At 39.3% G+C, this 23108-nt stretch overlaps 5 protein-coding genes across 10 annotated transcripts in view; 3 read left to right on the forward strand and 2 right to left on the reverse strand.

Annotated features, from left to right (window-relative positions):
* Nucleotides 1-21102, forward strand: part of LOC125019927 (H-2 class I histocompatibility antigen, Q10 alpha chain-like) — a 175597-nt gene extending 154495 nt beyond the window's left edge. The window contains exons 4-11 of one of the 3 annotated variants that reach the window (XM_047605061.1): nt 13853-14137; nt 14395-14535; nt 14777-14815; nt 15332-15364; nt 15686-15718; nt 16198-16227; nt 20025-20141; nt 20226-21102. In XM_047605061.1, the coding sequence (XP_047461017.1) occupies nt 13853-14137; nt 14395-14535; nt 14777-14815; nt 15332-15364; nt 15686-15718; nt 16198-16227; nt 20025-20141; nt 20226-20239 (692 nt within the window). In that variant the 3' untranslated portion in view covers nt 20240-21102. Of the gene's footprint in view, nt 1-13852; nt 14138-14394; nt 14536-14776; nt 14816-15331; nt 15365-15685; nt 15719-16197; nt 16228-16468; nt 16533-20024; nt 20142-20225 lie in introns of those variants that run through there. The other 2 variants (XM_047605062.1, XM_047605063.1) reach the window with 2 other exon arrangements.
* LOC125019928 (H-2 class I histocompatibility antigen, Q10 alpha chain-like) overlaps nt 1-23108 on the reverse strand; it is a 333056-nt gene that overhangs the window by 114087 nt on the left and 195861 nt on the right. The window lies entirely within an intron of this gene.
* LOC125019922 overlaps nt 1-23108 on the reverse strand; it is a 293290-nt gene that overhangs the window by 77382 nt on the left and 192800 nt on the right. The gene's annotated exons all lie outside the window — the stretch shown is intronic.
* LOC125019923 overlaps nt 1-23108 on the forward strand; it is a 268060-nt gene that overhangs the window by 1709 nt on the left and 243243 nt on the right. For both annotated transcript variants that reach the window (XM_047605052.1, XM_047605053.1), the window contains exons 3-5: nt 655-705; nt 821-1105; nt 1248-1544. In XM_047605052.1, the coding sequence (XP_047461008.1) occupies nt 655-705; nt 821-1105; nt 1248-1544 (633 nt within the window). The remainder of the gene's footprint in view (nt 1-654; nt 706-820; nt 1106-1247; nt 1545-23108) is intronic.
* LOC125019934 (H-2 class I histocompatibility antigen, Q10 alpha chain-like) overlaps nt 7438-23108 on the forward strand; it is a 91020-nt gene continuing 75349 nt past the window's right edge. For both annotated transcript variants that reach the window (XM_047605086.1, XM_047605088.1), the window contains exon 1: nt 7438-7598. In XM_047605086.1, coding sequence (XP_047461042.1) covers nt 7526-7598 — 73 coding nt within the window. In that variant the 5' untranslated portion in view covers nt 7438-7525. The remainder of the gene's footprint in view (nt 7599-23108) is intronic.

A 23108-nucleotide genomic window follows, 5' to 3' on the forward strand; every position in this document is an offset into this window, starting at 1 on the left:
TAACAAATTAACAAGATGAGACGCTGACACCACAGAGTGCAGATTGTGGATTGGTTCGGCTTTACCTTATGATGCTGTAAGTCAATGAGGCGAGAAGTGAAGCTGCCTCGTGGGGACGACGACGTTTATAACTTACATTGTTTTAACAGGAGGTTTTGTTTTATTGAAGCAGTTTGCTCGTGTCGATTTAAATGTGGGAGCTGTTTCTAATGCTTAACTCACATTTTCTGTCAACAGCAGGATGAAGAGTGTGACAAAAAATACAAACACCGATCACTGCTTCCATTAAATGTGTGGATAAAGAGCTCCGTCTTTGACTCTGGCACTGTGGCCTTTTATATTTGCATGATGGCAGAGATGTACCTGTTTCTGTGTGACGCACTCTTTTATCTCATTCACCGACACAGTTGAGGAAATCACCAAACTTTAGGCACGATACCAACGAGTAAAACAGGCAAAGAAAGAAAGACAGTTGTCTTATTCCTGTTATCAATTCCTGTTTTTCCCAAATAGGGGGTGGACATGTTTATCTGGAGTCTCTCTGTTGGGAACTGGTTCTTTTCTGTGGTTTAACATCCACATTATTTCAGTAACAGATCAGGATTGTGTTGAAAGACTGAACATGAAAATAATGTGAATGTTTCTGTGTTTTAGATCCTGACTCTGATGGAGGACGGATCATTTCATCTGAGTTCATTGACACAAGTAAGACATGAGAATATATTTAATTATTTACTACAGATATATGTGGTGACATTGGTCTGTATCATGCTGCTACGTAGCCTCCCTCTGAACATCACCTCATCTTTTCTGCTTCCAGCTCCTCCTCATGTGGAGATGTTTACAGAGTACTGCAGTGTTGAGAAGAACATCTTTTTGTTGTGTGAGGCCTCAGGCTTCTACCCACACAACATCACTGTGAACATCAAGAGGAGCGGCCAGATTCTAACCAGAGAGGACGGAGTGGACACTTCAGACCTTCGTCCAAATGGAGACGGCACCTTCCAGATAAGATACCGTGTGGAGATCGGAAAGTCAGACCCGTCTGTTTTCAGCTGTGAATTCATTCATGCTGCATCTGGTTCACGTGTTGAGAAGGTTTGGGGTAAGAAAGTTTAACTATTTTTGTCATTTTATTTGTTTCAAATATTTTTTTATTACTTTTTTAAAAACAAGGGTCCAATACAGGACCTCAAAGATGCTACGTAGCCTCCCTCCTAACATCACCTCATCTTTTCTTCTTCCAGCTCACCCTGAGGTGAAGATGTTTACAGAGATCGTTCATGCTGATGCAGACAGTGGCATGGCCATGATGCTGGTGTGTAGAGCCAAAGGCTTCATCACAACCGACATCATCCTGAACATCAAGAAGAAAGGCTTCGTTCTGGGTAAAGGCGACGGAGTGGAGACTTCAGGAGTTAAACCACACGGACACAAAACCTACTGGAGAAGAGACCATGCGATGATTCCTCATTCTGAAGTGTCTGATTACAGCTGTGAAGTTGTTCATGCTTCAACCCGTTTCCGTGTTGAGAAGGTTTTGGGTAAGAAAGTTTTTCATTCTTTTTCTTTTAGTTCTCATCGTGTAGTTTGTAGATCTCTACATTATTAGTCCTGATGTATAAACTTTATTTCTGTTTCTAACTCCCTCTTAAACTAGCAGTGAGGTTGTAGCGTATTAGAGCTGCTAGCAGTGATGTTGTTCATGTCATGTCTTGTGTATCTGGGGCGTAATCAACATTACTGCAGAAAGCTGCCGGTGGTTTCTCTCCAATGATTGAAATGATTCACCAACAAAGGATCTGAGGGTTCATTCACACCTGAGATGTTTAGTCAAGTTAACCAGACTGAGGTTGGTTCAGATCTCATTAACATCCTGATCTGGTCTCTGGAGGCAACGATCCTCCACGTGATCATATGTGTTTCATTAAACTCTTCTTCATATTCTGATATTCTCATGTCTGGAAGCTTCACCAACGTCCTGTCTACAGAATATGAAGTTTATCTGGAGTCTCTCTGGGAACTGGTTCTGGTGCAGTAAAGATCTGCTGGACCAATCAGATCATTTGGGGGCGGAGCTTAATGTGGTGAAGAGAAACAGTCAGTAGATGTCACCTGATTAGTTTAAATGTCTCTGATTGGTTGGAGGAGGATCCAGTTAATGTAGAGGGATTTTTTTGGAACCTCTTCATTAAATCCAACTCTGTGTCTTCAGAGACTTAACAAGGAGAAACTTTCTTTTCTGTGACTTAACATCCACATTATTTCAGTAACAGATCAGGATTGTGTTGAAAGACTGAACATGAAAATAATGTGAATGTTTCTGTGTTTTAGATCCTGACTCTGATGGAGGAGAACGGATCATTTCATCTAAGTTCATAGACCCAAGTAAGACATGAGAATATATTGAATTATTTACTAGAGATATATGTGGTGACATTGGTCTGTATCATGCTGCTACGTAGCCTCCCTTCAAACATCACCTCATCTTTTCTGCTTCCAGCTCCTCCTGATGTCCAGATGTTTACAGAGGACTCCAGTGTTGAGAAGAACGTCTTTTTGTTGTGTGAGGCCTCAGGCTTCTACCCACACAACATCACTGTGAACATCAAGAGGAACGGCCGTATTCTAACCAGAGAGGATGGAGTGGAGAGTTCAGGAGTTCGTCCATATGAAGACGGCACCTTCCAGATAAGAGACGGTGTCGAGATTAAGAAGTCAGACGAGGCTGTGTTCCACTGTGAAGTCATTCACGCTGCATCTGATACACATGTGAAGAAGCCCTGGGGTAAGAAAGTTGGTTTAATGTCTTTGGACTGAAGTGAGTGAGATGATTGTAACTAGAGAACAGGTAGAAGTTGTCTTCACATAGTCTCATCTGAGAATACTCTGACGCTCTGGGTTAGTTTTGAAGCTCACATGTTTCTCTCCTTCACTAACCACTGATTTCACTTTGTTTAGTCATTAAATTCAAGTGAATGAGCGTCTTTCATGAGTGAATGAAAGACATCTTTATTCTGAATTCATTTTCTTTTCTTCACAGTATCAACACGGTTCTAGTTGAGTCTGATCAGCTCTGCTTCTAGTGTCTCTGGTAAGTATCAGTGTTTCCCATCAACATAGAGAACATGCTGCATGATTTTATAACCTGGATGAACCAGAAAGAAAAATCTATTTCCAGAGAAGACACATAATAAATCTGATGATCTCAATGATATATTATTACTGTAAATAGAAAATAACTCTGATGTTCATTCCTGCAGGCACCGAGAAGAAATCACAAGAACACTAGAGAAGATAAAGGAACCTTTACACTGCTCTGATATGAATGTATGAATTTAATACTTAAAACAGTTTTACTTTTCTTGATTTTTACTAAATTAGCTACTAGATGTAGAAACACTGAGGCTGTTGCTTCTTTACTTCTAATAATCATTAATGGAAAATCAGGATTCAGTAGATGAGTTTTACTCGTTCCATATTTGCTGTTAAAATCATCATGAACTGGTCTTTTAATATTCAGACTGGATGGTGATATGTTTATTTTGTTTGTTTTTACTTATATATTAATCATTAGACATCAGAATAGATGGGTTTATGATAGTAGGGGTTAATCAGAATAAGAATAATGTAATCAGAATAAAGACATCGATGACTTATGATGAAGGATTGTAAAACACTACTGTTGAATATGTGTGTGATTTGTTTATCATTACAATAATAAAAATGTTTGGTCACAAGTGACTGAGAGTTTTTTTTTATAATCAAATCGAGATCAAGTCGACTCTTTATCATTTTTATAACCTGACAATAATTTGAACTATTAGAAAGAAAGATGTTTTTAATCTCTAATTTAATGGAGCTGCTGGATCAGAGCTGCTGGAAATCTATTTATTATCAGGGTAAATTAAACCTCCTCTGTTCTCTTTGACTTTATCTTCTTCTAAAATATATTTTCTTCCTTTTTATCACTTTTTTCTTTGTCTTATTTAATTTCTTTATTTTCTTCCTATATTTAGTATTTGACGTAGAATAACTGCTCAGTACATTTTTAAAGTAATTGTACTAGACTTGAATATTTCACCATTGAGAGCGTCACCACCTGGAAGGGAAACAGCACCAGACAGGACTCCTTGGTCCGTTCAGCAGAGTGGACCATCCCCTCCCAAACCCGAACCAAGAAGATCCTGGACCAGTCCAGCCGCTCCAGAACAGCTTTCTTCTCCTGCTGCCACCAGACCATCATCTCCTCTGAGGCTGAAGAACAGTTTCTATCTCCATCATCCATCTGATCGACTCTGAACCTGAACTGGACTTAAATACCACTGCATCACTGCACTGTATTCACCCAGCTGTTTTTAAAAATACTCTTAATAACCTGCATGTATTAACGAGCTACACCAGTTTGAGTTTACATTTCAGTTTTATTTATTATATTTTCCTCAGTTGTACATCTATAGCTTTATTTTATTACTATTTTATTACTACTGGCTGCAGGAGGTACATTAACAATGCATTTCACTGTGCATTGTACTATGTAGAACTGAGTCCTCTAATAATAATTCAACATGCCCTCGTCCATCTATTGAGCCCCAGTCATAACAAATCACAATCCTCAAGTCAAACTTATAAATTAGCTCTGAGCCTAAGTGAAGTTATAACTCAATCAAACTGAATTAATTATAGTGGATGACTCTAACTTTAATGCAGATGTTATCGGGATTAAAGGAACAAGAACATTCAGCTATATCTAATCTGCCCAGTAACACAAAAAGAATAACCTGATTGGCTGCGAAACGAAACGTCACATGACACCAGGAAGTGGACAGTTCTTCATCAGACTGAGGTTTAGAGAAATAACCACGATAAAAGTTTGATAAAAAAAGACTATATTTAAAATGAGAACAGAATCAACTTTACATTCAATATGTTCCTGCTGGTGTTTGTAGTTCTTCTGGGGACAGTAGTGACGGTAAACAGCGGTAAGTCACTGTTTTATAACCTTTGATGAGAGTCGAGTTAAAACGAAACTAAATCGTTTTGTGACGCATTTTAGCTGTTGAACATTTAAAGTAGTTTTAGGTGAATTAGTTGTTGTAGGTGACTCCTTTGTTGAGTTTTAGTCATGTAAACTGGTTCATGTTTAGTGTCGTTTACTGTGATAGAAGTTGATGAAGGTGTTTCTGGGTTTAGTGCTGGAGCCTTTAGACTTAAGACACTCAGGCCTCACTCCGGGCAGCTCAGGGGACATGGACAGCACTAAAAGATATAAAATGACCAAAAACCATTTTGACCAGTTCAAGGCACAGAAAAACAACAACAAGTCAGACAAAAAACAACCATTACCACACTTAGAACAACCTATTAAGGTTTTTCTTCATAGACCTACTGGTGACATGCAGCCACTCTTTCAGGTGCTTAAAAAAAAGAAAAAGAAAGAAAGAAACATAAACCTGTGTAGAACGTGAAATTGTACACATTTATTTATATGGCCTGATATGAGCCATATAATGTGTAATGCACTCATTGTGCTTATTGCTCTAGTGTAGTTCTGTTCTTCTGAGAAAAATTGCACTCCTGGTTTTCTTTGTGCTCCCTGTTGGACTTTGTGTATTAGTTGTGCCTTCTCTATACAATACACGATCTAGCTCAACACAATTTGTTCCACTGTCTTGTTTATTTGACTTACATTAAAACTGATGCAACACAACCACACTCTTACCTACTCTGTTATAGCACATTATAACACAATGGATAGACTGTTGCGACTCTTACTTATACATAATCATGGTCTAGTTTGCAAACGGAAGTGTTGAAGTAAAAAAAAAATAAATAAATAAATACTCATAATACATAGTACAACCATAGTTATCAAGGTAAGTTATAGTAGTGTAAAGTTAGCCTAGCATGCTAGTGTAGCAGTTTGTTATAAATGTTATATTCATTTCACCAAAACACCTCAGTTTTATTAAATGGCTAAAGTTACTCAGGCAGACACATAATGTCATTGCAGAGCGACGATCGGCGAAATTACATAGAAAAACTTGAATAAATACATATATGTCTATGAGTATGTCCATCTACCAACTAAGAAATGTGCGAACAACCACTCAGTGGCCAGAGGTGTCACACCCGGACATTTACTCTTACGTTATTGAATCGCCTGGTATTTTATTACATCTGTCATCAATTCATTATCAATCCATAATGTTAAATTAATTAATAGTGACATAAGTACAACATGAAGCTTTTCCAATGGTAACCCTTTTGTTTAAAAAACGCTTTACAGTAACGTAACTCTGTGCTCTGTTGTTACTTACTGTCATTTCAGTTCAGCATTCAGCATTCACTACTTTGAATTTTTAACGTGAATTTTGACTTTTTTTACATTATAACTAACAACTCTGACGACTGACATTAGCTAGTGTTAGCATCATCATGATACGTGCTGCAAATGAACACACATCAGGGTCCACAGCTTTCCATCTTTCTCCACATGCTTTATGGCCTGGAGCCGTACATTCATTAGTTATTTGTCGCTCTCTCTTGAGGGGAGCAGAGACTTTTTATATTTTAAGTTGTTCGAAGAACAACACACAACACCCCGACATCTCCTTTGTTTTCACCCATAAGGGGGTGTGGTCTTACCAGTGACATAAGGTTCTCTCTTCCATGACCAGAGGTGAGATAAATGTATGAATAAAAGAACCGTTTTGAGGTTAATTTAGTTTATGAATCAGGGGATATTTGTAAGGATGGTTGCTCTCTGTAACGGATTTGTTAAATATGTTTTGTTTTCTTTGTTGTCACGATAAATATCACTTGTTTAAATTAGCATTAGCATATGGCATAAGCCATCTCTCGTCAGTGCAGAGAGAATTAGAAAGTCATCACTCCATCACTGATTCCTTAACACATTCAACATGCGTTATCTTTATCTTGGTGTTTTATTCTAAATGTGAGATTATGCCATACATTTTTAAACTATTGCTTCATGTCTGTGGTCTACTTAGTGCCCGCCTTCATTGTGCCAAACGTCAGTAAAGCTAAGCGCATAGAAGGCACAGAAAGTCACAGCGAAAGAGGAGTGGTCTTGTTTATCGCAGTTTTGGCACTAATATAATACTATAAATCTTTTGTTTGGTCTTCCCTTCACAGCCTCCACTGAGTCAAACATGCTCTCACCAAATGTGCCTAGCAACAGCAAACTAATAATCTGATTGGCTGCTGGCAGTGAGACGTTTTCTTCTTTAAAAACAATGAATCTCCAACATTATTATTTCCTTGTTCAAACCATAAACTGTAAATATAATGTATATACCAATCTATAATTATGGGATTATATACGGTCAATGGTGCCAACCTAAATATATTTACTTTAAAATTTCATCTCATGTAATCTGCCCAGCAACAATAAACAATAATCTGATTGGCTGATGAGGCCTAAACAGCCAGGTCCGTGTCCTCGGAGCAGTTCGCTCTTCTTTTTTTTTTTTATCATGGCAAGTTTTCTCGTTTTAAAGCCATGAATCCACCAAGAGTCTGGATATTTGTGTTTCTGTCTTTAATGTGGGGCGATGTAGATCCAGCTGGAGGCGGTAAGTTCAGTTTTGTTTAGTAAAAGAAGGAAATCGCACCGTTAACAGCTACAAGCTAACATTAGCTACAAGCTAACGACAACATAACTTTAACTTCATATTTCAGTCGTCCATTTATCGGTCGAATAATCACCGTCGCTCGACTTCTTTGGGTAAAATAATGTCTATTAATGTTAGCATTTGAGAATAGCGTAAGATAATATTAAACTTTACCTAAAATATTTTGAACGTGTTTACAGTATCAGTAGAGAGTCATCAAATTGATGTGAAAGCCCGGACAGGCGATCGGTAAGGAGTTGGAGACATTTGTTTCAGGGAGGGACACGGGGACATTGGATAAACTGGTCTCTATTATGGACAATCTATCCCATCCACTACACGAAACGTTTGAGGGTCAGAGGAGCTAATTCTCCAGCAGAATGATTCAGCTCCGCTGCCACAGTGAACGCTACAGAACTTCCTTATTCCTTATTCTATCCAGCTGTGTAACAGCTTTTTGTGTCAGTTACGCTACTATGATCAACTAATTTCCCTTGTGGATCATTAAAGTCTGTCTAAGTATAAATGCCTCAACCTGGCTGTCACGTGTACTGTTATCATATACATATTGTAGCGTTAAAAGCATCGTTCAGCAGCATTCCATTACTTTTGACTGTAACTACGCTAAAACTCAGCACTCAGCTCGTCCCCTAATTTTCTCATCCAACCACACACCTGCCTCGTACCCTGCACAGTCAGAAACCACACGTTTTACATATTATAACAAGAACGCAGAATATATACTCTCAAGCATAATGACAGTATTAAAATCTAAAATTACAAAAGGTATATGTGTGTGATAAGGAGCATCTGTGACACAATATGCGTGGTTGAGTATCCTTTGTGTCCAGTGTCTGTATTTTATTTTATCACATATATCTATCTATCTGTCTGTCTGTCTATCTCTATGTATTCAATTAGTAATGAGATTAACATCAGGGTTGCTGTTAAACACCTTCAACAGTTTCAACAAAACAACTTGAAACAACTCAGCAACTTTTTATTTCTTTTTTTTTTTTAAACAAACATTTGTCCACATTAATATTTCTGCCCCTCCTTTTTCAGCAGCTACTAAGACAAACTAACTTGTTGACATTGTCCAACAAGAGGGGAGCTGACCGCTTCTTATACTGCTTTCACGCTGAAAATAGCGGGTTATCATATAATTTTCAGTCCCATGATCACGAGGGTTGGGCACCGAGACATCTGGTTCCGGAAACCATTAAGAAGATGTTTGAATTTCGATTCTTATTTTTGGTTCCTAAATGCCTGGACTAGTTTGTTTCCAGGGTTTACATTACTCCGCCCGGTGTGTTTTGCTAGTAAGAAGAGCATCACTCCTCTGAACATCGACTGCAAAAAACGCAGCTTCAAAGTCTGGCTTCATTTTAATTTGACAAAGGTCAGATTGGCACACTGCAACACCTGTGAAAAACTTAATACTGCCAAAAGAGGATGCACGACAAACATGATAAACACCTTCGCCTGCATGGTATAATAATTAACCAGTCCATTCTCCAGGTCATGAACAAATTGCAACGTTATCTGCAATGTACGCGATGACGTATGAGGGAGGAAAAAACAGGCAGCAGCTCTCACAGTGGGTCGACCCGGCTCGACTCACCTTTGGTGCTTTCACATCCCAGTTCAGACCTCCCGCTTTGTTTGTTGATGACCTGAAGAATGGACCCGTCAAACTGCCGCTCTTTCTAAAGGCTGCTGGTATTAGAATAAATCACTGTGTATAAATCACTGTGTCCTGCACAGCACCCGATATCTGCCACCAAATCTCCTCTTTTCCTCGGATGCAGAGCGCTGCCATGATCATTAAAGTGTGGGAGATCGCTATACAAACTGGATATAAACACAGTCGCCATTCACCTATGACAGGGGTTGGCAACCCTCAACACTCAAAGAGCCATTTGGAAAGAAAACACTGGGAGCCACAAAACCCCTTTGACATCTAACACTGCATATATCCTTTTCACCTCTATGCTAGGCCCATAGTGTGTTGCATTTATGAAATGAAACATCTGCTACAGAGAAAACGAATTTGCATCATGCATACATAACGGGGATTTATCCATGGTTGGCTTACATGGAGTCGAAAAGTTCAATAAATAGCTGGACCTGCCGGCGGGTGTCGCACGTCCGCAGTTGTGATGTATATTTTGAGCGACAAAAAATTAAATACATTTTATTTTAATCTTACAAGTGCTGCAATGCACTGTGGGAGTTCAGTGTTTTTTGGTTGATGTTACAACCCTGAGTGTGGTGTGGCATTCAGTGTCATTCAGTTGTTGTGTAACTCTCGCTCGTTCACTGATGAGTGGCTAGTTGCCGCTATTCTGAAGCAGTTAGCGTAAAAAAGTGAACGGCTTTGATCAGTGTCCTTGCTCCGCAGCGCTCACCGCAGAGAGCCGCAATAGAGACGCGGGTGGCCGACCCCTGACCTATGAGCTTCCATTAATGATCGTGTAACAACACATTTGATTTGTTTGATTGAAAAAAATTAACAACAATCAAACAATAAAAATCTGATAAAATCCCAGGTCGATTGCTGAGTCCTTGGCCCCGGTGGTCACGGGTCAATGTGAATGGGGCTCTAACACCCACCTGGGCTGCAGCTCTTTGTTTTTTAGACTGCTGCCAACTTGTAGTGTTGTTTCATCAAATTTCAGTTTGACAATTAGGGACCCTCCCTTGTAATTGAATACCACAGTTACAGTACAGCAACTAAATTAAACTGTATCAAGTTAACTGCCAATGTAAATAAATAAAAATGGCCAGTGTAAAGGCTTTTTCAAATGAAAAAATTGTCTTGTGAAGTATTTGTGACCCGTTGACCTACACCTCAAAGAATCGTAATTGAGAATCGTTAAAATCCAAATGATGCCCAACCCTTACCACCCACAGCTTTTCTGGAGTAATATCCTCTTCACTGAGTCTCTTTTGTTGTTTCAAAAAACAACTAACTGATCCATGTCCATCAACTTCTGTTACACAGTACCGTCCTCATACGTGCTCTTACTATGAAAACAGCAACTTCCGGTCACACACTATGGAAAAAACAGCACTTTTTTGTTTCTATTTCTAACAATTTTTTTTTTGTTATTTTGTTTTTAGAAACAGAAATTTAAAATGCTTGAATTTTTATGTAGTGTTTTTAAGGTTTGAAAAATGCTTGAAATTTTTGTCTAGTGCTTGTAAATGCTTGATATTGTAATCATACATATTTCACAATAAATCTCCCTGAATAGGCCGCTTATTAAAGAGAGAAGAGAGGCGGGGGTCTTGACTAGATGCACCGCGTTGCGTCGAAGCTGGTTGCCGCTGGATATACGTAAGACGCGGCATGACACAACCCGATGTTTCTCGTCAAGACCCCCCGGAGATCGGCCAACTGATGACTGATCTATAGACAGGGTGTATCAGATGTCCGTTATTCAGCTGGGTGTCGAAGGAGGATATTTTCCTCTCCTCCCTGTAAAACTGGACAAACACCATTATACAAATATGTGTTAGCTTCAGGTTGCAACATCAATTGCAAAATTAATGTATATGCTAATGCTAACATTCGCCTTCACATCTCCTCGTCCCACCATAGACACACAGTTACCTGAGCAAAAAGAAAACAGGGATAATTTAACGTGCAGTGTCGGTCGCCACCATCATGTGATATTGTCAACAGACCAGTGTGTAGTTAGAACGTCAGCACTCAAAAGAGGAGATAATAAACAGAAACGGACCCGTGGTGTTAAACTTTTGGGCAATAATAACCTCTTTCTTTATTGACAAACCGAGCGTCGTCCAGTGGATCGAGACACTTGGAGTTTAGAAAGTGACTGTAATTGATAACCTGGAGATTAAGAACCCCACAGAGTAGATACTGAGCGAGATAGTTATCTGTTGGCGGCCCCACTCCTAAATAAATGTAGAAACACTGAGTAGGTATTTATTTCAGTCACACTGGTTTAATTTTTGGCAAAATTCACTGAATCGTTTCAGATCGCATCGTTCTAAATTAACTAAAATCATCCTTGAATCGTATCAGCAACTACGAATCGTGAATCGAATCGTTAAAAGGAATCGTTACATCCCCAGTTCTGCGTCAGTGTGGTTAATAAAAAAAAGAGAAAGTTGCCATTTTTCGTGTGCATGAATTTGTGTCACATTATGCATTTTACAGTTGCTTATGGTACTGCAAAAGCTTGAAAACTGACATTGAAAGTCCTTGAAAAGTTCTTGAATTTGACCATGAAAAAGATGTATGAACCCTGAAAAATTCATACAGAAAATACAAAAAAATCAAGGCCAGTTGTATCGTATTATACACTCACCGGCCACTTTATTAGGTACACCTTGCTAGTTAAAGGTTGGCCTTAATTCTTGGTGTCAGACTTTCAACAAGGTGTTGGAAACATTCATCAGAGGTTTTGATCCATATTGACATGATAACATCACACAGTTGATATCTGATCACATCTATGATAAGAATCTCCCGTTCCACCACATCCTGAAGGTTCCCTATTGGACTGAGATCAGGTGACTGTGGAGGTCATTGTAGTACAATGAACTCATTGTCATGTTTGAGATGATATGAGCTTTGTGACATGGTGCATTATCCTGCTGGAAGTAGCCGTCAGAAGATGGTCCACTGTGGTCATAAAGGGACGGACATGGTCAGCAACAATACTCAGGTAGACTGTGGCATTTAAACCATGACCCCCCCCACCATTACACCACCACCACCAGCCTGAACCGTTGATACAAGGCAGGATGGATCCATGCTTTCATGTTGTTTACTCCAGACTCTGACCTTGTCATCCAAATCTCGCAGCTGAAATCAAGAGTTGCCAGACCAGGCAACGTTTTTCCAATCTTCTACTGTCCAGTTTTGCCTGTGTGACAGTAACACAGGTTACTGTTGTCTTTCTATCATTATTTTCTCTTTTTCAGACCATTCTCTGTGAACTCTATGGATGGTTGTGTGTGAAAATCCCAGTAGATCAGCAGTTTCTGAAATACTCGGACTCGAACAACCAGACCACATTCAAAGTCTCTTAAATCCTCTTTCTTCCTCATTCTGATGCTCGGTTTGAACTTCAGCAAGTTGTCTTGACCACCTCTACATGATTAAATGCATTGAACTGCAGCCATGTGATTGGCTGATTAGATATTTATTAGGGATCGACCAATTTTCTGCATTTTTGCAATCATCGGCATCGGCCATTTTTTTCACCGATAAAATTGCTTAATGTATTTTAAAATGCGCTCCTTTGGCTCCAATGCAGCCGTCTCTCTGCCTGAACTCATCCCTCTCTTGGGTGTGTAGCAATGTCCCGCCCACAGCCCTCACTAATTGGCTACTTAGCACAAGTGAGTCAGTGACAGCCAATCAACACTGAAGCCTCTTTATGCAGCGCCACAGACAAGGAGGAAAAGCGGGCGACTGCTCCGGTGAGCTAGCTTAGAAAGTAGGGCAGAGTCAGTTTAAGTTTCAAAACCCTCTAGGATGAAGTTTTAAAAAATAAAATAGCACAACCTTATGATCAATTTCAATGATAACATGCAGGCCCAGAGTCGAATTTTCACCAGCCTACTTGTCTAATCCCATCGAGCATACAACTTTGCAAAAATAAATAAATAAAGATGTAACCAAGTGAACATGACCTGAAGCTCCTTGCTTAATAAAAAAAAGTAGACATAATGACATAGGTAGGCTGTAGCAAGTACAAGGAAAACCTGTTGTTTGGCGCTGGAGATTAAATGTTCACAACTTCAACACGGTGTAGGCTATTTCATGATTGCCCACTGCTACATTGTAGTTACCGCAACCGCTTTAGAGCTGAGACCAGACGCACAGTAATAATATAGACCCTTACGGTTATCATTACTTTGTGGGAATAATTAATCTCCTGACGAAAATCAGATGAGACAAGCCTGTATGTAAAGCATGAAATTATTTTATATTCATGTTTTTTATTAGCAGAGATGATGGAAGTAGGTTTAGTGATACCTGATGGAAGTCTCATGTTGGTGACTTACTGAAATATTTACTTCAAGCTACAGCTGATGTAAGACAGTCAGCTCTTTAAGGAAATGTAGAAGTAGCTGTCAGAGCCTGGTCATGTTCAGTAAATGCTGCGAGAAGATAAATGAAGCTTGTGTTTCTAGTTCTAGAATCAACAGTATGTGTCTCTTTCTGTTTCCAGCTCCTCCTGAAGTGTTTGTGTTTGTGAGAAACGCCAAAGTTGAGACCAACGTCATTTTGACGTGCCTGGCCACAGGCTTCTACCCAAAAGACATCGTCCTCAATATCAAGAGGAACAGCCGTATTCTAACCAGAGAGGACGGAGTAGAGACCTCAGGAGTTCGTCCAAATGAAGACGACACCTTCCAGAGAAAAGACTCTGTGGAGATTAAAACATCTGACAAGTCTGATTACAGCTGTGAAGTCATTCATGCTGCATCTGAGACGTATGTGAAGAAATCCTGGGGTAAGAATGTTGGTTTAATCTGGTTGGACTGAAGTGAGTGAGATGATTGTAACTAGAGAACAGGTAGAAGTTGTCTTCACATAGTCTCATCTGAGAATATTCTGACACTCTGGTTTAGTTTTGAAGCTCACATGTTTCTCTCCTTCACTAACCACTGATTTCACTTTGTTTAGTCATTAAATTCAATCTTTGCTGAGACTTTACATCCACATTTCACTAACACACACAAACTGATGGCAATGTTTTCTGGGTTTTAGATCATCTTCCTCCTCCTCCTGGCCCTGGTGGAGACAACACTGTCATCATTGGTGCAGTGATGGGAGCTGTGGGTCTGGTCCTGGGTGTAGCTCTGACTCTGGCTGTCGTGCTGGTGGTACTGAAGAAAAAAGGCATCCGTGGTAGGTTCAAAGTTGTGTATCTTCACTGTGTTCAACAACATCAATGATTGTAGGTCCTGTAATCCAGAGTTGTCTGTAGTGTATTTACACCAAGATTCCACAGAATCTTTTCCTCCAGAAGAACAATGGAGTGAGTCTGTTATCAGAGCTCTGTTATTATTGGACTGTGGACAAGTACAAGTCCTTCAATGCAACAACTTCTACCATCCACCATCACTTCATTCTCTCTGTTTATTTACAGGAACTGCTGCTAATGAGGCTCTAGTAAACTACACCTCAGGTACGTCCTCTCTGTCCTTTCTGTCCTTCCTGTTGTGAATGTTGTGTGTGTGTTGGTGTCTGTGCAGGACTGATTTAAAACATGTGGCTGATGTTATTCTGGATTTTTCTCTCCACCATAAAACTAACAATGTGTTGTCTGGACTCTCCTCCTGATCCAGACACATTTACTAGATCGGTAGCAGCTTAAACATCAGTCCAGTGTCCTTTCCCTCAGAGAAAGTGTTGATGCTGCCTTTTGTACTAATCCAGAGTTATGAGATGATCAGACACTCAGACGTGGACACTGGACAGAGGAGTCACTGAGTCAGTTTAAGAGTCAAGTGGATGTTTCTATCAGCAGATATCCAACACTGAATGTGTTCTGACATTTACTGACAATAAAATACTGAATGCTGACCTGATCCTTCAAGTTAGTCCTGCACAGGCTGCAGCGTTTTACAACCAACTTCACACACTGTTGTAGAAATATGAGACTGGAGGAAATAACTCACTTCAACTTAATCTTTATTTACAGCTCCTCCAATGGTGGTTGTAGATCCTCAACCAGGTCAGTGTTTTATTTCTCTGTTACTGATTCAATTATTTTATCAGTGACATGTTATTAATCCAGCTACAGTCCTGTAAATGTCACCATGTGATGTTAGAACCAGAGTTAGCTTAAAGCTAATTAACATTATTAAAACAGATGATCACATTTAAAATGAAACAGTGTTTGACTGAAGTAGGTAGTTGATGAATTGATTGATGAAAATTCTGATTGGAGGCAGTAAATCTCTGAATAAAACATCTAATGTCATGAAATCACTATAAAACTTCTAATAAATGTATAAAAATAAACATATAAAACTAATATCTCCTCTGTTTGTAGTTGGTAACAGCGTGAACGTTCCTCTCCTGAATGGTAAGTGTGTTCCTCAGTAAAGATCTATGAGGATGATGAGAGTTGATCTGATTGTGTTTTCATGTAAGATGGATGAAATGAGAGAATATTTCAGGATTCATTTTCTTGGTCTAGGTCTCTACGTTCATGTTGTAGAAGATGTTTCACTTTGTACAGACGTTACAACCAGAGCTGTTTCCAGCTCCAGATCTGAAGGAGTTTGACAATTTTGTTTTGGTTCCAAGTGAAAAATATTAGCGGCAGAAGATCCAGATGAAAACAGATGGTAGCATTTAGTCCTTCATAGTTACTGTATGTGTGTGTTTAGATGATAACACTGGAGATACTGCAGATCAACATGAACCCATTTACTGTCAGTGGCTTTTCCTCTACACATGTGATGCAGTAGTTTTTATCTTTAGCCGTTATGAATGTTCACAGACTACTGTAGAAACATGAGACTGGATTAAGTAACATCTTTAAATGTGGTCTTTATTTAGGAGCACTGGCTGCTGCTTATCCTCGACCAGGTCAGTGTTTTATTTCTCTGTTACAGATTCTATTGAAGTTATGAATTATTTTTAATGTATTTTTTATTTTTGTCCATGTAACTATCAATCAGTCATCAAACCAGGTGGAGCGGGCAAGGGGGGGGGGGGGGGGGGGGGGGGGGGGCAGTCTGGGGGCAGCGACCGCGAATCAGTGCATGAAATCTGTCCTACGAATGACAGCGCAAGAAAATCTAATAACTGTTCTCCTCCTCCACATTAGGGGGCGATACGTGTCTTTTCAGCGGGTTAATACCACGTTAATACGGCCCGATTTCCGGGTTGACCTATTACGTGATATAATAAACAAGAGTTGTTCATGCGGCAGACCGGCATTCAAACAACAACCAGACGGATAATAGTACATGTTTAAATGTCGTACGTAATGTTCATGCTACTTCTGATGCAGGTAAGATCCGCGCTATCCCTCAGACGGTTCTTCTTCTACTGCGACTGGCTTTCTTGCCAGTTTTTGTTCCATGTTTTTGTTCCAGCATGCGCACACGCATTATCCAATTGAACAATGCGATTCACTGTATACATGCAGAAGAAAACCGAATTCCAATCGGTGTCTCAATTGGATAATGAGAACTCCGATTTTAATCGGAGTGAAGTGTTTACATGCACTTAAGTTCCCCTTTTATGCTGTAGTCCAATTAAGGCAATAATTTGATGTTTTTGTGTGCATGTAAACACACTGAGTGTAATAAACAATATGATGTCCTGAGCGTGCTTTGACAACAGAACCTGCCAATACCCCTAAAGCAGATCAAGTTTGTCCATAAATTTGGAAAACCCAACTCTGTCAATGCAGGCCCAATGGAAGAGGACGGCAGGGTGCCAAGAGTCAAGATGTTTTAATTTTTCTGGTGACATATGGTGAAAGTGCTCTTTAATAAGCGGTGCATCGCCCACATCAGTGTCATGTCCAGTCCAATCGGTGCACGTAGGAACATCGCCAAACACACAAGGAAATTTCAGAATCAAATTAAACAGCTCGACATGCTTGGAGTCAGATAAATTACACAAGTGTCCATACAACACACTTTCATCAGGCTCAGGAAATGGGTCAGAGATTACTGTAGTTGTTAGGATCAGAGCCAGGTTATTTTACAATTGAAGTGTTGGCCGCAGTTTTGAGGGATGATGGAACAATTCCAGTGTTGGGTGATGAGTAAATGATGGTAGATATGAGAGGAAGTACGGAGGAGAGGCATGACTTGACCAGGTTGGTGGGGAGGGGTTCAAGATGAGAGGTGGAGGGTTTAGATTTGTGGATGGGGTCAGTGATTTGAAAGTCATCAGTTGGAAACTAGAAAATTGCTGGCAGTGCTGCGGAGGCGAAGATGAGGGGAGAGGGACTGGACCTGAGTATAACTATATCATCTTTATCATTAAAGAACTGCATTAAGGAGTTACAGGTTCGGTTCAGTTTAATTCAATTTTATTTATAAAGGCCATTTCATGCACAAGGCAGACTCAATGTGCTTTACAAGCGGTACACATCGTTACAACACAAACAGTTACATAAAAATCAATTTGGAATCAATTGAAAAGTACAAGTGCAAGTAAACAATCACATGTGTGTCATTTTCACCACGTACACACTTAAACTCATACATGCGCACCAACTCACACACACACACACACACACACACACACACACACACACAGCTCAGCAGAACGCTGTTGAAAACAGGTTTTTAATCTGTTTTTAAAGATGGCTACTGATGTGGATGTCTAACTGTGTCAGGCAAGGTGTTCCATGTTTGTGGGGCATATCCACTAAAAGCTGCCTCCCCTTCTTTGGATCTGGTGCGAGGGATGAGTAAATGGCCACTGCCTGTTGACCGAAGTGTTCTTGCTGGGGTGTAAGTGATGAGCATATCTGTGATGTACTGAGGTGCTAGACCATGTAGTGCTTTATAAACCAGGAGCAGTATTTTCAAACTCATTCTTGTTCTAACAGGTAACCAGTGCAAAGATTTAAGAACGGGTGTGATGTGTTGATATTTTTTGCTTCCAGTCAGAATACGTGCAGCTGCATTTTGAATTAGTTGTAACCTCTGAATGAATTCGGGAGTCCAGTGAATAAACCATTACAGTAATCTAATCTACTTTAAATGCGTGGATTCATTTTTCCGAGTCTGATTTTAACAGAAAGACCCTCAATTTGGATATTTTTGAGATGATAAAAAGATGATCTTGTAATGTGATTGATATGACTTCTGAAATTTAGATTGCTGTCGATAATTACGCCCAGATTCCTTGCTTCAGTTTTGCTATGAAGAGAGAGAGAGTTGAGATGTGCTGTGATTTTCAGTCTCTGAGCCTGTGCTCTAAAGATGAGTATTTCTGTTTTGTCTTTGTTTAGTTGTAAAAAGTTTTCTGACATCCATTGATTAATATCTTTGATGCACTGAGTGAATGTTGATTTTGTGAACATTCAGAGGTCTTCAGCAGATGGTTCCTCCATATGAGCTGGTTCTGCTCCAGATTTCTTCCTGTTAAAAGGGAGTTTTTCCCTCAGGCTGCTCTGGAGGTTTCAGGCTGGTTTTTGTGAAGCGTCTTGAGACGATTTGTGTTGTTATTGGCGCTATATAAATAAAACAGTATTGAACTGAATTGAACTATTGTTGTAGTGCGATGCCAGTTCATCAGGGGTGGAAAGATAGTCCAGGATCAGAATATTGTCAGTGATGGAGCAGAGTGATATTGATATTCTTTGAATTCCTGAATTAAATTGAGCGTGGTGACCTGATTGTGAGTGTTGTGCTAAAAGAGATGAGGAAATGGTCACTGACATCGAGTGTTGTGGTGTTGTGCAGTTAGAGGGAGTGAGACCAGAGCAGCAGACTAAGTCCACAGTGTGTCCTTTTGCATGTGCTGGGAAGTTGATGAATTGACTGAGTCCAAAGCTATCCAGGCATGAAGTAAAAACATTTTTACCCCTCTGGACACCATGGTGGCGAAAATGTACATGCTTAAAGAAACTACCATAAAATCCTCATATATCAATAAAATTTTCAGCTATTTTTTATGCATCACTTAAAAAACTACAGACCTGCTTCTAGCAAAATTTCAGTCATTTTCAGGATTTTAACTGTTTAAATGCCAGTCTGAAAATTTTTAAGTGTTTTTAAATTTTAAATGTTTTTTGTTTGTTTGTTTTTTTATAACAAAAAAAGACAAAAACTTATTTTATTACTTTATTACTTATTTTTCCATAAAATAAACAATAGGTGGATGTGACTTTGGTGGTAGTAGAGTCTTGAATATGTCAAAGATTAGTAATAAAATTGATTTGATTGCATTAGTGTTTTTTATGTAGTGTCAGATTCTCCCTCTGGACTTCTTCGTGGTCAAACATGCCCCATTGAGGGGGGGGAATTGTAGCAGTGATGTGGGAGTGGGTCCAGGGAGTGTGAATATGAGATGTATAATTAGACTTTTTTATTCCATGTTTGTACATGACAGCTCTGTGAGTCTGAGTTTTTTCTTTTAATTAAAAGGCAGATAATTAAGCATAAAAGTGAATAGTTCCGTCTCTAGCATTATTACTTGCTGGTTTATTTTGGTTTATCATTACATTTGTGTTTTTGTGTGTTCATACTGTGATGGTCTATTTTACTGTATCAGGTTAAAACTGAGAAGTTGAACATTTTCTTTGATTTGGGTCACGGTGTGTGTGTGTGGGAGGGGGGCCTGTGTTGTCTTTAGCTTCTGGTGAATCCTCAGTGAAACGAGATGATTCTAAGTTCATTTTATTTTCTTCACAGAACGACAAGGGTCTCTAGCATCTGGAACATCTGGAACATCTGAGGGGTCCATGAGCTTTGGCAACGACTCTGGTGTCCCTAAATCAGCACACTGTTCTTATGGATCTGGAGCCTCTGGTAAGTATCAGTGTTCTCCATCAACATAGAGAACATGCTGCCAGTTTATGTATTACTGTAAATAACTTCTGTTCATTCCTGCAGGCAGTTATAATTAATGAAGACCGATGAGGCTGAGTCTCCAGAAATACTTCTTGAGAAACATCAAGACTCTGGAAGCAGATTGACCTAAACATCTAATCCATCCATCAGTACCAGGAGATTGAAACTAAGAGGAATATAATGAAAACTAAAGCTCTTTGTGGCTTTGAAAACTAATGAATCAACAATATTAATATTATATGTTATATTAAAATCTAGAGAAATATTGTAGATGCCTTGAAAGAAGAACAATGTGAAGAGAAAGAGTTTAAGCAACACTTCCAGCAACACTGTGTTGAAGTCAACTTCCTTCACCTCATCAGCTGGAAGCGACTGGTGCTACTTCACAGTTTAAAGCCTCAACAAACCAGTGGATCCAGAAAGAGACGGGACAAAGATTTAGACAGAAACATTTAGCCTCAATGAAACATAAATACTGGATGGATTTGGACCAAACTGATAAAATCAGACGTAGAAACATAGAAACTGTTACAGAAATCTACTCAGCAATCTCTTTTTTTTTTTTTTTTTTTAAACTGTTTTAAACTTCTTTTTTCTTTTTTCTTTTTTTTTTTAACTAGAAACCAGGGTTTGAACTTTTGTTTTTCATATTGAAAATTTGAATTTCAGATCACTGTGACTTTATTACAGTTAAGTTAAATTCTCTCTCAGGAAATATAAAGGAACAATAAAGAAATGTGTTGTACTTTCTGAAATAATGGCATATGAGATATTATATGATGACATAGATTGTGAGTCAGTTGCTGAAAATATATGAAATACTTGAAGATTCTGTCTAAAAGGCAAAACAGTTAATCTAATGTTTGTACATGTTTAAATTTACATGAACACTGTAAAATAAATGTTTGCACATAAGTGATCCACAGTGTATTTTTTTCCTGTTATAATTCGTCTTGATCCACTTATTTTCACTTTGCCTCCTGTTCCACATATTTTACAATGTAATTTCCTGGTTGAATCCACATGACATCACATCAAGGGAAGTCTTTGTGGTTATGGCCACTGAGTGGCAAAACTAGTTTGAGCAAGCAGTTGAGCATAGAGATTAGCTGTATTAGTTTGAATCATAGGCTTTAGTATCATGGAGGACCAACTCCGTCAGTTTTTCTCAGTCACTTTGGTACATTTCTCAAATCATTTTCGACATTTGCAAAACACTAAGTGCATTTCTCAAAACAATTTTTACAAATAGCAAAACACCACGGATTACCTGCAAAAGCCACTCTCTTGCTCAAAATCCTTAGTTCATCTCTCAAAAGTAAATATCTGTGTCAATGAACATGCCATCAGAATAACAAGTCCTTGTGTCATTGTGTACAGATAAGACAGTCAAATTGCTTAGTCATGTTAATACAACTGTACTCTGGAGGGATGTTGTGATGTAAACTACGGCTTAAGTTTTGATGACAATTATTGTAAATTGGAGGTTTCACCTTAGTGTATGAGGGAGTTTGATTGCAAGAGACTGGACAAGATTCACATTTACGCTTTATTGTTTGTTTTTGTTGACAGACCATGTCATTGTGATACAGAAAGGAAAAGACAGCACTGCATAGCACAAAGAAAAAAAACTAAAAAACAAAAGTAGAAATGTGAACATATTTAATCCTAAAGACAATCTCCTTAGGGAAACTGTACATGCAGTGCTGTAGGAATTACAGTGCAGTCTTCCTACACCTCCTGACGTTCCTGTCTGTTGGGCTACAAATTCTCATCCACATCACAACGAACATCTTCTCTTTCGATCCAGCGTGAAAGAATCTTTTAGAGTGTCTTATCCAGCCTCTGCGGGAATCTGCTGTGAGGTCATCGCACACTGCATCCATCCTTTCTAGCTCCATGCTGAGAAAAATTCCTCAATGAGATTAAGGAATGGGGAGTGGGGTGAGAGGAACTCCATCAGCATCCTGTTGTGGGCGCAAACTATTGCCTGATGTTGGAGCGATGGAAACTGACATTGTCCTAAACTATCACGTACTTCGGCAGGTCATCTCCAATCTGGCCCCTCTCTTCTTCAGGGATGAGATCCCTGTAGAGAGTGTCTAAAAAGGTGACAAGACGCTCTGTATTGTATGGCCCAATAATGGGAATATGTGTTAGCACACCATTCTCAGAGATAGCAGCAGCCATGGTTACGTTCCCGCCCCGATGACCTGGTACATCAACTGTAGCTCTGTGGCCGATGATATTTCGACCAAGCCTTCTGCGTTTAGTTCGGTTGAAGCCAGCCTCATCCATGTAGATGAAGCTGTGCGGTGGTTCATTTGCTTCCAGTTCCATTATACGCTATATCCAGAAGACACAAAATGATACTCATACATGTTTTACCTGTACATACTGGTATTTCTTTCAAATGAAACGGTGTACAGCTGCTTCATATTCATTTGGTGTCTTTTCAGCACCCTGTCAATGGTTGAGATGCTGACTGTTTGGATGTTATCAAAGATGTTGTTGTCCTCTATAATGGCACTCTATATCTCCCTTAGTCTTATGGCATTGTTTACGTAACATATACTTGCTGTATATTGTAAAATGCAAGTGGAATACTGTAATATTGTATGAAGCATTACAGAATGTATACAGTATTACAGTACAGTGCCTATTGTTAGATTACATACCCGTTCTGTTGACGAAAAGTCTGAATGATTGAGGACACAGTTGTTCTCCCACCATTTGTCTGCACCCTTTGACCAGCCTCAGCCATTGTAAACCCATGATTGAAAGCATGGTCTACAGGTGTGGCTCTTATCTCATCAGGAACGCACATATGTCCTCGGCCTCTTTCCTCCTCTTCCTCGGTTTTGCCTCCCAACTCCTTCGCCACGCAGCCTCACTCCTCTTCCTCTTCTTCTTCTTCTCTCTGGC

Source organism: Mugil cephalus, chromosome 14 (genome assembly GCF_022458985.1).
Source record: "Mugil cephalus isolate CIBA_MC_2020 chromosome 14, CIBA_Mcephalus_1.1, whole genome shotgun sequence".
Lineage (NCBI taxonomy): Eukaryota > Metazoa > Chordata > Actinopteri > Mugiliformes > Mugilidae > Mugil > Mugil cephalus.